The sequence below is a fragment of the Magallana gigas genome, chromosome 2 (assembly GCF_963853765.1).
Source record: "Magallana gigas chromosome 2, xbMagGiga1.1, whole genome shotgun sequence".
Classification (NCBI taxonomy): Eukaryota; Metazoa; Mollusca; class Bivalvia; order Ostreida; family Ostreidae; genus Magallana; species Magallana gigas.
The window spans coordinates 50,322,727-50,338,884 of NC_088854.1; the positions used below are offsets into that span (position 1 = coordinate 50,322,727).

A 16,158-nucleotide genomic window follows, 5' to 3' on the forward strand; every position below is an offset into this window, starting at 1 on the left:
AGTTCAAAAGCTGGTATTTTTTTCATAAATAATCAGAAATAAAAATCCTAGAAATATGCACACCTCTGATACATGTACAATTAATCTGCAAAAGAACAACTTTTTATCTATAAAACTGTAGGAATAGTTATCTGTATAATGAGGTTACCCTATATGCAATATTTTGCTAAAAATTGACTAACTTCAAAAGCTGGTATTTTTTTCACAAATTATCAGTAATCAAAATCCTAGCAATATGCACACCTCTGATATATGTATAATTGATCTGCAAAAGAACAACTTCTTATCTTGAAAACTGTAAGAGGAGTTATCCGTACAATGAGGGTACGCTATATGCAATATTTTGCCAAAAAATGATAAATTCAAAAGCTGGTATTTTTTTCATAAATTATCGAAATAAAAAAAAAATTTAAAAAAAAAATACATTAGTCAACTTTAAAAAAAAAAAATAGAAAATGTTATTTATCACATAACTAATGAAATTACAATTCATTACAAATTTGCTCACTTAATTCTTAAAAAGTTTTGAATTTCAATTGAAAATTTAAGTTTATAGAAATATCTTAGGAGTTAAAATTTTTTTAGATTTTTTTTCTCTATTTATTTGGAAATAAATATTAAAATTATTATTGTGTTTAATTCTATATATTGCATACTGCTTATAACCACTCTGTTTCTTATTATCAATTTCATCTAAAATTCACAAGGGTCCAAATGACACGGGCCGAAAAGATCAGGGGTAGATAAAAGAAAGCACCCATTCACGTTGTTTACAAAGTGAAAGTAGTTCACTAGTTGGTTTAAAATAACTTTTGGTTGTAGATGTACTTATCGCTCGATTATGAAGTTTTGTTTGATCTTGTGCATTGTCAATTTTCGATATGGATACAAAATAATCTATTTTGCAGGCTAGTACATTTCATAACCAAATTGAGTATGTAAGCCCAGCTATCGCATGTGTCTCGGTGCCAGTGTACTCATCCGCTGAAACCTAGACATATTGTTTTCAATAAAATGTGAACATTTTTAAAGACGGCAACCATTTCGAATCTGCAAACTTGTTTTGTTGACGTACAGTTCTGCTCGAAATTGAAGTAGGTCATCTATTTTCCTTCAAACACATAAGAAAACTTTGCACTCATTTGAGTTGTTTGGCTCCTAAAAATGTAACTTCCGGAAGTACGATCCCTAGATGGCTTTCGAGCTTTGCTCGACGCCATAAAAACGGAAGACCTTAAAAAGCATAAAGTGTTGAGAAAATTGTATAGGACTGTTTATATCTGATATTTAGAAAGAACAGAGGAGTAATATCTTGAACATCCAATCTGATATCCTGATCTATAACAGCTAGTAATTGCAATCTAACCTTTTGTAAATCCTTGTCATGGTATGTTGGCTTATCAATGACCAGAGCAGTGTCCCCTCTCCCTAAAAATAAGCAAAGTAAGAAAGTTACTGCACAAGATTTGGATACAATTAACTCATGAACAACCTTCAGATAGCTGTATGTGAAGCTAAATAATTGAAAAATACTATAAAGTGTAAAAATACAGCTACATATCTTGAAAAATTTGATAATGTTTACTACAGATATTTTAAATGCCATGAGGTGACTATAATTATTTCTATATAACAATGTTTCAATGATATTATCATTCAGTTTTTTGCAATTATGAATCAAAAATGGGTATACAGTTTTTAAAATTGGAAGAAATTTAGATTGAAATATTACATATATGAAACCATTTTCTCAAAAATATAAGCGGTATCCTTACCATAGGCCCATTTAAAATCTTCTTCAAAACACTTCAACTGTTTAAACAGTTTTCTCTTTGTGAGCAAACCTTTAATCATAAAAGTGAAGGTACATCATTTTCAAGAGATTGATTAAAGATTAAAAGCTTTCTTAGTATAAGCATACATTTGCTTGGTATTTAGCATTTCTGCTGTTTTCACAATAATTATTTTGACAGTATCATAACAAATTTTTTTGGAAGGGTGCTTTTAAATCACTTAAGATTTTTAAAAATAGATTCATAAACCTCAGCTATGTTACTCCTTATAGTACTCCTTTTAGTATACCTCGATCCTCTGCAACAAGTTGTACAAGGTAATAATTAGCTGAAAACATCTTTATATTGACACAAATTATGGGTCACATGACTAATTTTACCCGAGCAACAATTGCCATAATGAAACCAGATTTATGGAGTCATATACAAAATATCTAGACAAAGTAGCAATTAAAATAGATCCTGTATAAAATGATAATGAGTTTTTTCTCCAGATATTCTTATGCTGAACAATGAGCCCCTTTTGTTATAACAGGGTAATTTCATAGTCATATCACAAATTAAGTATTGCAGTTTTCAAGAAGATAATAAACAAGATATCTGTGAGCCAATGCTCACTAGTGATACCCCCACTCTGATGTGAATATGCAAAATAAGCAAAGTTGACATTTACCAGAAAGCTGGCATCCGATTGGTACAGAAATATATCCCACAATATGGAATGCCTAAACAAATAGTGTGTAAACATTTCAAGCATCTGCAATAAACAGTTGCTGAGAATTCTTTGACAAAAATTAGTTTGAAAATTTCTGCTAAAAATAAAGAAAGTCGTCATTTAACAGGAAGTTGACGTCTGATTGGTACAAAAATATATCCCACTATATGGCATGCCTATACAAATATTGTGTAAAAATTTCAAGCATCTGTGATAAATAGTTGCTGAGAAATCTTTGACGAAAATTTGTTTGAAAATTTTGGTTAAAAAATAAGCAAAGTCGTCATTTAACAGGAAGTTGACGTTCGATTGGTACAAAAATACATCCCACCATATGGCATGCCTTAACAAACACTGTGTAAAAATTTCAAGCATCTGCGATAAATAGTTGCTGAGATAAATGCGACAGAAATTTTTGTTACGGACGGACAGACAGACGGACAGACACACAAGGGTAAAACAGTATACCCCCCTCCTTCGGAGTGGGGGTATAACAATTGTTCATGTTTCAATAAACCAACAACCACAACCCCCCCCCCCCCCAAAAAAAACAAAAAAAAAACAAACAAACACAAGCACACATAAGGCCTAACCCCAACCTGAAGATCATGATTTTAATAACTTGAAACTCATAATTTACACAATCTGACTGGATGCTTTCACAAAAGCTAATTAAAAGCTTTTCTAGGCAAATTTTTTTTAAAGATGAGATTTGAAGATTTTTTTTCTTTTATTCCAATAAAAAAATTTAACCCTCCCCTACCATTGTGGCCCTACCCTACCGCTGGGGATCTTGATTTGAATAAGCTTGAATCTATACATTACCCGATGATGCTTCCACACAAGTAACAGCTTTTCTGACCAAATGATTTTGAGAAGAAGATTTTTGAAAAATACCAAGAAAGGACTATGTGCGGTTTTATGCATTTTTTGCCCCCCAAAATCAAAGTTTTAGAAAGAGCTTTAAAAATAAGGTGAAAGATAGTTAAAATCATATTGGAAATAAAGGTGTAAAAGGTTATCACCACAGTGACGTCATAATGTAGAAATGACGTCATGAAGATTGTATTATTTTGATAAATTGATGTTTTGTAGCAAAATATGGGTGTTTTCCGATGGTTTTTCGACTGGGAAACATCGAGCGCAGGATTGCTCAAGCCCCATTTTTTAGTACAATGTGTATAACTATCTGAAGAAGAAAATATGTTAAAATCGCACTTGAGCAGACCTGCGCTCTATACTTCCGAATGCAAAATATAGAGCAAAAATGAGAATATTTTCATTTGTTTGCAAATTTGCGGGAAATAGGTCATTTAGGTGACGTCATAGATAAATAGTGAATGAGCTATGATGACTAAAATCAAGATTAAAGTTATAGGCATCCTCCATACAATGATTTGTGAAGATTTTATTTTTATACGATACTATTTAAAAATTGGTTGAAATTGGTGGCAGATATTTGACCATACTGCACATAGTCCTTTTCAATAATTTTTAAAATATCTCCCTTTTAAGAGGATAAGGCTTTCTTTTTACAAATAGGAATCCCCTTCACCCAATGATGTTTTGTGCAAAGTTTGGTTGAAATTGGTTCAGTGGTTCTGAAGAAGAAGAAAGCTAACAACACAATTACCGTTTTTTTTCCAAAATTAGGTCAATCCAGTTTACAGGGCGAAGGAGCCCGTTTTTAGCCAAAAAAAAAAAAAGGACAAAGAGGTTGACTTCGAAGAATTGGTCGAAAAATTACCGCTTGTTTGAATGAATAAATGGTTTAAACCTATAACATTAAATAAATGGTGCTTGTTTAGGAGGGCAAGAGTTGAAATTGACACCCCGAGAAAACTATTGTCAACCGACGCGAAGCAAATGTTGACAATGGTTTTCGAGCGGTGTCAATTTCAACTTTTACCCACCTAAACAGGCACCATTTGTTTTATTGTACTGAATGTCTTATTTCTTAAGAAAAGTTAACTTCTTGTATATATGAATGACGTGAATTATTTAGCGAACTGTACGCGCATAGTTTACACGCATGTAACAATTTGTTGTGTTACCTGTTGCTAATTATGTTGCTAACGCTGAGGGTAATAGACCGATAATCAACCGCGTCTAAACCAATGAGATTTTAGTATTTAACATAAAGGTATTATAATATCATATAGTACCCATTAATCTTATTTTACAATTTTAAACAAAACTGAAATAAAATGCATTTCTTAAATACATCCTAACAAAATGTCTGAAATTGCATCAACATTTTTAAACCAATTTATTCAGTACGGCTGGATTAATTTAAGATCATTTGTTTATCACTTTCCTGCCATGTGTACAAACTGGTGTTAACCAGGGGATAGTAACCTAGCCTGGAGGCATGAATACGGTAGCACATGCAACCTTGTGTCTTTGTTGTTGATTGAGTCTAAAGTAACATATGAATTAGCTCATCAGAGATATTTCATTTCATCCGCTAATGTTACTGTCCATCTATCATCAGTGTAATTATTGCTCAAGATTTTTGGATATATCCTACCGTATGACTTAAACAATGTGTACATAATTATTATAATCGTTAACACCTCTGTGTGACATTTTACTGTGTATATACACATGGGTCAACCTCTGATCTTATCGAAGCCTGTGGGCATGAGTAGCATGTGCCGAGAGTTTGACTGTGTTTAAACAAAGTAGGCCCTACCCAGACTGATTTCAGAGACACCTGGTTTAGATTTCATCGATAGTTTTATTTTGAATCTACAGAAAAAAAACTTGCACATGTATTCTATTATAAAAACAAAACGATTTTTTATTTCTATCCGATGATATTTTCCCCGGCCCGTAAATACCCTTTGTACAGTACTCATTTTACTTTTACCAAGCGAAATCGATTTCCTGCTTATCGCAAGCACACGATCAAAATGCATGACAGCGTGTAATAATAATAATTCTAAATTATCTCCCCTTTAAAGAGGGTGTGGCCCTTCATTTGAACAAACTTGAATCCCCTTCACCCAGTAATGCTTTGTGCCAAGTTTGGTTGAAATCTGCCCAGTGGTTCTGGAGAAGAAGATGAAAATGTGAAAAGTTAAATTTACAACAACGACAACACCGCCTGCACCAACGACGACAGACAACGAACAAATATTGATCAGAAAAGCTCACTTGAGCTTTCAGCTCAGGTGAGCTAAAAAAAAAAAACCACACATAAATAGGGCAAAGCGATGAAAAGGGCAAGGTCCACGTGCAAGGGAAAAAAGTATCGACCTAATTTTCGAAAAATACGGTACTGATATTTAATATTTTACTTCTCTATCTGAGAAAATGTAACTTGTAAGTGGATCATATCTTGATCATAACAAAATAAACAGGTTTATGTTACCATCACATCCTGCCATAGATTCTTAAAAGATTGTCTTTTTTGGTAGAGGGTGGGATAGGGGTAAGCTTTAATTGGAGATGGAACAAACACCATTCTTTTAATAAATGTTGTAATAAAGAAGGTCATTTATTCTGGCAGGGTTTAATGATAAACACTAAAATATTTGAAAATTTACCAGTTGATATCTGTCTCAAAGCATCAATATCGTCAGGAAAAGCTTTCACATTCAATGAATTTACAGAAATGCTGAAATCATTTACAAAGATAATTTTAAATAAAGAAATCATTTTTCCCCTTTAACTAGTACTGTCTGTGTTACAGCTTTAGAGAATATCCCTGCATGTCACTATATGGAGCTTTAATATAAACATAATACACAAAAGGAAGTCCACATCCTTGATTATCATATGGAAATTAATAGTGCTGAAACGAATGTTTGAATATTCGCGAATGAATAGTACATTTCTAATATTCGAATGTATATTTAGCATTCGAATATTCGATCACATGTTAAACACCCATATCAAGCACTGTAAACTATGCAGCATCGTGTTATTTCATTTTACTCGGAAAGAAAGTAAATATAAAGCCATCTATGACTGCCATGCTTGGTAGAGTCTATTACTTAACCCAGTAATAGACTCTTCCGCCATGCGTGTTTACCTTGAAAGTAAAAGCAGGGTTTACATCGAACGGAGACAAACATTCTGGATTTTTCAATTCATGTCAGACGCTGAAGAAAAAAAAAATGCTTAACTGTTTGAACGAGTGTGAGCTACGGAGAGTTAATATCGAAAGGTACATCGAAAGCTTTTTTTAAAAGATACCTCAGTCGATATAATTTGGTTTTTTTTTTAAAATAAACAGAACATTTCCGGAGTTATGAGCGTTATCAGTTTTCTGTTTAATACTATATCAAACATGGCGGAAATATTTGGACTGACTTACGAAGTTACGTATCGGTCTCATCCAGAAGTCAGGACTGCAGTATATTATTAAAGAAGTAATAAATCTTTTGATTGTAGTTGATGGAAATGTTTTAAAAATCAGTATATTATTATTTGCTTAAAAACTAAATGCGCACCCAATTCAATGGATACTCATCAGCTCATGCATTAAGTGTCAACTTCGAACTGACATGTTTAAGCAGTCTACACATACACCCACTTAGTAATACAAACTATCATATATGCTTAATACATTGTCTTTGACGTCTACGAATATTTGAATACGAATCGAATAGCACTCACGAATATTCGAATACTGATTTATGGTATTCGTTTCAGCACTAGAAATTAAGCTAATTTCCTTAGCATTACCATTAATCTGTAACCATGCAGCTCTAAACACTTACACAAATTAAGTTGTTGTAAAATCTTAAACCTGCCTAATTAGCATCTGGATAATCAAAGTCAATCTCCTTTTCTAAAGCTAGCTCTGTGATTTATTTACATAGTTTAAATCAACAATGGCAATAAGCAAGAATAACCATGTATCTTTATGTGTGGATGAGCTCAAAAACCTTAACCTCCTCCAGCATTTGGAATCTATGGCTCAGATGGAGCATCCAAGCCTAATTTGGAGTGCATCAGTTTCACAAGATAAATCATCCATTTAAGTTTCAAATTGGTAAATATAAAACAAATATTAACTTAGATGTGACCAACAAATGACACCTGCTTCTAAAATTTCAAAAGCTTCAAAAACTGTAAGCTCTTCAAGCATCCAAAACCTATAGCTCAGTCAGGTTTAGCAATAAAGCTAGTCGAGTGCAATAGTTTCAAAAGATGCATCATCTTTTCAAGTAAATTAAAGACAGAACTTATAGTAACTTAGAAATGGCCATTTAAGGACACCTGCTCTAAAAACTTTAACCACCTTCAGCATCAGAAATCTATGGCTCAGATTTGAATTTTTGGAAGTAAAATCCATTTGCAATTTCCCTCTAGTACTCCATAATCCATTGATATATTTTTAGAGTCAACACTGTATTCCCTCCAGTTATCTCCCTTTAACTAAAACTCTTCAGTTTTCTCCTAACACCATTTTTGACATGCGGTTTTTCTCAGAGTGCAAATAAATTTTAAATTTGGCATTTTTGGATGCGTTTATCGTGTTGGAAAAATGGAAAAAGAGTTAAAGGACTGTTCTAAATGTTCTGGTAAGATGATAATACCAGACAATCACATTGTCTTTGTAACGAGGACCAGTGAAAATTCCAAAATGTCACCCTGATAGACAGACCTCATTTTGACAAGTTTAGGTCTTATGATGAGCAATATCTTCTTCTGAATTGCAGATATTTTGTCTGTTAAGCCCAATACCATGAATTTGATGATTAAGATTCAGATCCATCAACGGCCAGTTTGTGTACCAATTCCGATGCCCCCTGTACAGGTGCCTTTTGGTGCCGGACAAATTCTTGCCAACAGGTTGGAACCAATTATTTTTTGCACTTTAAATTTATATCCCATTTGGGCTATTATATCCCAAACGGGCTATTATATCCCATTTGGGAGATTGGTCCCAACCTGGCCAATGCACTCTTAAAGGGAAAAGTAGTATGAATGACAAAGTGGTTGCTCAACAACACTGTGGTAAATTTGTTGTTTCAACAAATTGGAACCCCATGTCTAAGTTAGTTTGCAACGTACTGCACAAAACAAAAAGTAACCATATGTATTAAACCATGCACCATTTATCCATCAAGTTTGGTGAAGTTATGACCAGGAATAACCAAGACATGGCCATCAAAGCTCATCTGCTCCAAAAACCTTATTCTCCTCCACCATCTGAAACTTATGGCTCAGATTCAGCATTCAAGCCTGTCAAGTGTAAATGTAACATAACTAATAGCTCAGACCTAGCATAAAATCCTCTTGATTGCTTAAGTATCCATGCAAGTTAGGTAAAGGTTACAGACCAGTGATAATTTAGATATGGTCATCAAAGGGCACCTGCTCAGATAACTTTAACCTCCTACAGCATTTGAAACTTAAAGCATCCAAGTCTGTTAAGTCTATAAGTACGCCCAGATGCACAACCCTTGCACCTTTGTGAAGATAGGACAAGTAATAACTTAAATACTGAGATGCTTTAAGAACTTTTGTCCAGGTCTGAACACCGCTGAGGGTATAGCATAAGCTTCCCCCAGCTTCGTCTTGGTGACCTAAAAATCATACTGTTCACTTGCAAGAAACCGGATACCACTATTTGAACTATTTAACAGTCTGATCCTCAGCAATTTTTGATAACTTTTAAATAATCTGAAAATGTTTAAATTTATTATGATTCTTATTAATTAACAGATCATTTTTATTAAGTCTCCCAAACAAAACTTGGAGATTTATTTCAACTTATTGTCTTACATTACACATTGCCAATAATTTTTTACATAATTTCTGTTACTTACAATGCATCGTGAGACTTCGTATACACAGTCACTTCACTTCCATCGATTTTTTGGACAACAGATGGCCACAAAACTGGGTGATGTTTCATACTAGCCCAAACGACATCCTTGAAGAAAAGTAAAAGATATACATGACTGCATATTCCTTTTTAAGAAAAAAATAATTGAATAATTACTCCAACATGGCAAAGTTGAAATGTTAACAATACATGTATTTTAACAGCTAAGACAGGTATTGGCAGGTAGGTGCACAACTGTTCTTTTAATTGACTACAGTAGCTTTTATGTTCCAAAGAAATACATTAGAAATTATCAAACAAGCGAATTCAGAGAATTTTTGTCTACAGCTGAAGGAAAAAAGAAGGGGGTGGAACATCAGAAAAAGCCTGCCTATAGAACCCTGGACTTTCAGTAAGACGCAAGTATCTTTTTCTTGCGTCAAAACAAGTTAAAAATGGCGATGGTTTCAAGTGAAATATACACCTATTGGTAGCGTTTGCTCAAAAGCCAAACAAATCTTGTTGATTTCAAAGAGCCATGGCTGGATGGCCAACAATGAAATAGAAAGGCCATCACATTGCCGTTCGACACAACTACCCAAAGTCAAAGCTCCTGTTAAAATAATTCTAAATGTTTTTCTTGAACAACATCTAGTCTCTTCATTTTGTTGCATTTACTGTATTTTTCTGGGCATATGTCAATGTGGGGCATAGGCTGAATTGCTCATTTTCACACAAAATTCAGGAAAAATCCTTAGACTAGCCAATCTGGGGAATAAGTTGATTTTCAATCGATGATTACTTTAGTGAAAGTATGACCGCTGATTGAGGAAGTCATCATAATAAGTATATACTTTCAGAATATCCATGTAGAAAGTTAAAAGTTAGTAAGTTTGCTTAACATATATATTTTAAGCAATTTTTAAAAATATATCTGTGTTTTGTAGCTAATTGGTCTCTTCCGTATTCGTTACGGAATTTTACTTAGTGTAAATTTAATTCCCCCGTTATCGCTATCAATGAAAAAACAAAATATCACACAGAAAATATGTGTGTTCTTTTCCATTAATTAAATAGTGACTTGCCATTATGCAGAGTAGTTGTGATGCTAAACACAGTTAATGCAATGAAGTGTAACGGTGTACACTACCTGCCCCCAAGCTGTGTTTTAGTCACAGGTTTCACACCTTTTTTGGGGTAAATAATGTAAAATTTGAAAATTCTAAACAGATGAAAGCATTTTAATTATAATGTTCTTTATTCCTCTTTAAAGGAGCATGGTCACGATTTTGGTCAAAAATCATTTTTCGACTTGCTGTTTACTATGCTTCAGTATGGCATTTTTAATAGGCAAACAAAATTTGTGTTTCATTCGTTGAGTTATAAGCGAGTTACAGAGCTTACAATTTTTGCTATGTAAATAAATTCAGATCCCGACTGATAAAATTGACATCATGTCCAAATTTTTTCAATCAGTCATTTGGATCGACGATTTCCAAAGTTATCGGTCCAGACAAATTTTAACCGGCCTTGCCAACAGGGCCAATGGTTTTCGACAACTCTGTTTAAAAATATTTATTTGACTATAAATTTTTTTTTTAATATGAAACAATTAGGAATTGATTATACTTTTTAGTGGATAACTTAGTTTTTGAATATTTGATAAACATTCCGAAATCTTAGGATGTAAAATGTAGGTGAAAAACGTTTTTGAAGGTAGTCCATATTATTATTTTAATCCCCCCCCCCCCTAAATCTTAAATGAAAATATTTATTATCATAAATTAAGTAGTCTTACCTGTTCTTTAAATTCAACCTTTTTCACTTTCTTCAAGGATTTCCCTATATATTTGAACAAATATAATTATTACTTAACACAAATCTTTCTTAAAAGTAAACACTTTGGCCGATATAGCGATGCGTTGAGTGAAGACACTATTTGATGTAACAGTTAAACAGGTCAAGACCACTAGATATTGTGACGTTGGCCTAAATTTGCATACTTAATTAGCCATTTGTTTACTTTTATCAACAAACCAATCAGGTAAATGAGTTGCAAAGCTACTGCAAGTTTCAGTGTATAAAAAGGGTATTGAAAATATATACCAATTTGAATTGTTATACTTTCATGTTAAATACTGAAATCTGATTGGTTAAGACGCAGTTCATAATCCTTTCTATTACCCTCAGCATTAGCAACGCACTAAGCAATGGGTAACATTAAAAATTGTTACATGCGCGAAAATTATGCGCGTACGGTTTGCTGTAGAATTTACGTTATTCCTATAAAAAAGCAGTAGAATTTTCTTAAAAATTAAGACATTCAGTATAACAAAATATATAGTGCCTGTTTGGGAGGATAACAGTTAAAATTGACACCCCTCGAAAACCATTGTCAATCTCCGCTTCACGTCGGTTGACAATGGTTTTCTCGGGGTGTCAATTTCAACTGTTACCCTCCCAAACAGGCACTATTTATATATTGTCCTTTGGAAATTCATTTTGAATGATTTTTCAAAGTCTATGAAATAATTATGGACAATTATGTCTGATCTTTCATTTCTGTGCTCACATTTAAAAACTAATGCATACAAGGCCTTATATCAACCTCTTTAAATACCTCATTGTCAATGTTCAAAAGAGAGGTACGTCCTATTGAATTAGAAGCAGTGAGTATCGTTTTTCACATGATATCCCAGGTTTGTAATAATATTGGTAGAATGCGCATTGATATTTTTTTCAGGGACACTAATCAGAATGCTTATCATACAAAATACTATATGCTACATAGCTTGTGCTTCTGCATTTGTATATTTGTGCATTTTCATTACCATGGCTATTTACATATGCATACATGTTAACCTCCAGTGACAAGAAATACGTAGATTTTGAACTGAAAAGCGGTAGCATCGTGCATGGTCTTTTTTCACATATAATTCACAGCATAGATTTTGATGTACTACCAATGTAGTAAGGGTTTCTGATTAGTAATTAATGATATCAACTAAAATATAAGACTTTGTACAACTTTTCTGGCAAGCAATTAAATATAATGTGACAGTGTATAGAACATACAAAAACCACTGCGTGTGTTGAATCATAGACACATTGTAGACCATCATGTTTTGCAACTCATCACTGGATTGAAGAATCTGGTTGACTTAAATATTGTCACATTTTAAACAAGATGTAATTATAATTGGGGCGATTATAAAGTCTCCCAAACAAAAAAAGCCATCAATGGGAGTTTCTGTATTTTCATGATGTTCCCCAGGGGTCCTTCACTACACATCATGTGAACCAACATGACTCAGGGAACAAGAATATATATGGTTAAGGGGTGGTGATCTTAACTGTTTTCAAGTTATTTGTGCACTTCTGTTTGAGGGGGGTCAGGACCACCCCCAGGGCCCAGGACCTACATACCATGTGATTCCCCTTAACACAAGGATCAAGAAATCAATATATATGGTTAAGGGGTGGGGCGACGGTTTTCAAGATATTCGGGCACTTCCTGTTGAGGGGGTCAGGACCACCTCCGGGACCCATGACCTACATACTATTTGAGGCGCCTTAACACATGGAACAAGAATATATATGGTTTAGGGATGAGGTTCTTCACCGTTTTTAAGATATTTGGGCACTTTTTGTTTGAGGGGGGTCAGGGCCCATGACCTACATACTTGTTCATGCCTCTTAACACATGACACAAGAATACATATGGTTTTAATAGGGGTAAGGATTCAAACAGTTTCTGAGATATATGGTCATTTCCAATTCCTAGGGGGTGGGGATGACCCCAGGGGTCAGATCTAATAAACCCTATATATTGTTTTTAATTTTTCCCCTTAGATTCAATGTTAGACCCCACGACCTTTTGAACCTCCAGAAAAGTGGTTGGCCAACCCCAAATGAGAATCAAAGTACTGAGAGTACTGAAAGTCTTGAAAGTTTGAATTTGTAATTGTCCTGGATTTCCTCAAATAAGCCTCCAAAATTTATTAGTTTGAATTAGTTGTTACAATCTATGTTAATTCGGCTTTTTTGCAATTGTCTGATACTTTGTCTAAATTTTACTCAATCCCAGCCTTTATAATTGTAGAATCAAAGGCCGGAACGGCCACAAAGGCGTCGAGCTGACATTTTCTTTTATATAGATTTATAAAATGATATCAATAATTTGAATTTTAGAACTAATAGTCGTATATCAAATAATACATATTAGAATAAAAAAAGTAAATGAATAATGTTTCGTGTGCTTTATAAACAAAAATCAGTATATTTCCTTATAAAATAGGTTGTGATGCATTTATAATACAATAACTCATCATGGTTACAAAAATCAAAGAAATTTCAAAGTTCAAAAATAAATAATATTTTCTTTCTGCTTTAAACAGTCTTTGAACAATTTTCAAGGTTCATAATTTGAATACATTTACAGTGTGTCCCTTATTAAAATAATAAAACATACTTTTATTCCCGTTTGAAAAAAGATTACCTATGGTATGGTTGTTTACAAACAAATCCACAACACGTGCTATTTAAAATGCTCGACAAAACCGATTATCGTGTTTATTTATTGCTACAAAATCACTGTATATGTTTATCGCTTACATTCATTTTGGAGGCCGTGCCCGATAACAAATAAATTTACATATCAAATGTTATTTCTATCGGGCACGGTCTCCAATTAATTTATAAGCGATAATTTAGTGAATGTTTACACCTTATTGTATTAATCCGCCATTCTTGATTAGGCAAATTTATACTTATGCAATGAGTTGTCAATAACCAGGGAGGCAAAATTGGATTTTTTGTACACAATGCAGTTGAATAAATGGAATAATAATCTTGTAATACGTTTAATTCTTTAAGGAACTTATTTCTGGTGCGGAATTAAAAGGCGGTGCAGAGCATGAATTTTTGGACGATTGCCAATCCAGACAATCGCTAGAGGGCTGCCGAGCATTAACTCGACGCCTTAAAAATGACACAATGTAATATATTATGTATAATAAGACCCGAAGGAAAATTTTTAAAAATTACTACTAACCGGGAAAATCAAACAATTATTTTAAAGTAGATAATTTCAATCATTAGATTTATTTAATTTTGTGATCCAAGAGAAAATCCATAAGTCGGACGGTATCTGTAATAAAATTTTTGTGAAAACCCAGAAAACTCTAAAACTGCTGAATTTACAAAGTAAACATTTGTATACCAATAACAAACACAGCACCTGACGTTAGAAATATTTATTTTACAATAAGATTCCAAGAACTTTGACAATAAAAAGACTTGTCATGGTCGCCATTTTGATTTTTAAGACTGACTTATCCGACACGATTTTCTTCATTTGCGATTCATGCAAAATTAATAGGTAAAAATAAATCCGTTCGCCACTTACTACTTTTTTGTGTAAACTCGTGCATTACCTACACAAATTACAACCGTTCCTTTCATTAAAAATCATACTTCGAAAATCAGAGACATAAATAACAAAGATTGTCAACTCCCCCATTAGCGTGTAAATGTTACGGGACAAACCTTACTTTGAGAACTACAAGTGCAACAGCAATCTTGTATAAGTCATTAAATTTGAACCTGATTGTGAACATGAACCTGTAAATATTTTAAGCATGTTTTATTTATGAAATATTTACAAAAACACTTTATTTAGCTTTTAAATTACTTTTTTAAAACTTATTGACTTTTCACAAAGTAATGGTAATGCATTACTTTACTCATGTAATGGTAATGCATTACTTCAAGAAAATCAAGTAATGGTAATGGTAATTTAATGCTATAATTCATGAAGTAATGGTAATGTAATGCATTATTTTACAATGTAATTCACCCCAAGCCCGATTCCAACTAGGCCGGAAAACATGAACACTAACATTTAACTTGGTTCTTCAATCAATAAGATTGTTTATATTATATGATGTATAAGTCTTCCAAAATGTATAATCTATTATAGATTTTGCTTACAATGCATTGTTTAAAATTGAAATTGAGTTTAATCAACTAAAGAGCCAACGAACGAGAAGGCAAATTGAGACTTGTTTTTATTTTCTTTGTACAAAATTCCTTTAGAGACGAACAGCAGTCATACTGCAAGTAGACTGGAAGCCAATGAAACACGTATTCAATTTGTAAAACATCTGTATATAACCCGTCCCGATTTTAACTTTGGCTTGAGCATGAAGTTTGGTAATATTAAGGTGAAAGATTGTCAAAATAAAATTCACAACTTTTCAAAAATGGCACATTGCGTTTGGGAACTTTAATTTCGATTCCATTATCAACCTCTTCTATTGATTAATGAGCTCATACACCAACTGAATCGTCAACGGCGCTGTGCATTCAGTAACGTAACTCATTCTACATTTGAACCTGAGCAAGAATATTTTGATCAATAAAACTATTTGTTTAATTTCTAAATGGAATTTGGGTCGTTTAACGAGATTTTAATGGTTTAATATTGTTCTGTACATCATTATGAAAAAATTTTCTTCTATACTGCTTATCAGTATATTTTTCCCCAACAAGTGAAAAGCTGTATATGTGACAGCAAACCGGGTTTTCTTTAATGTGAACTGTATCCATATCTATGTCAACCCTGAATTGATAAACTCTACCTACAGCATCCAGAAAATTGGAGTACCCAATATGTAATATTCTACAAGAATATGACTAAGTTCAACAGCTGGTATTTTTTTTCAAAAATTATCAGAAATTAAAATCCTATCAATATGCACACCTCTAACATATGTACATTTGATCTGCAAAAGAACAACTTCCTATCTTGAAAACTGTAGGAGGAGTTATTCGTACAATGAGGGTACCCAATATGCAATATT

At 33.1% G+C, this 16,158-nt stretch overlaps 2 protein-coding genes across 4 annotated transcripts in view; one reads left to right on the plus strand and one right to left on the minus strand.

The window, feature by feature from the left end:
• Nucleotides 1-16,158, plus strand: part of LOC105321966 (coiled-coil domain-containing protein 134) — a 131,591-nt gene that overhangs the window by 88,228 nt on the left and 27,205 nt on the right. The gene's annotated exons all lie outside the window — the stretch shown is intronic.
• LOC136273104 (gamma-tubulin complex component 4-like) overlaps nt 1-16,158 on the minus strand; it is a 40,326-nt gene that overhangs the window by 928 nt on the left and 23,240 nt on the right. For all 3 annotated transcript variants that reach the window (XM_066077006.1, XM_066077007.1, XM_066077005.1), the window contains exons 4-7: nt 11,094-11,137; nt 9,297-9,403; nt 1,776-1,844; nt 1,367-1,428 (exon numbers count right to left, since the gene is read on the minus strand). In XM_066077006.1, the coding sequence (XP_065933078.1) occupies nt 1,367-1,428; nt 1,776-1,844; nt 9,297-9,303 (138 nt within the window). In that variant the 5' untranslated portion in view covers nt 9,304-9,403; nt 11,094-11,137. The remainder of the gene's footprint in view (nt 1-1,366; nt 1,429-1,775; nt 1,845-9,296; nt 9,404-11,093; nt 11,138-16,158) is intronic.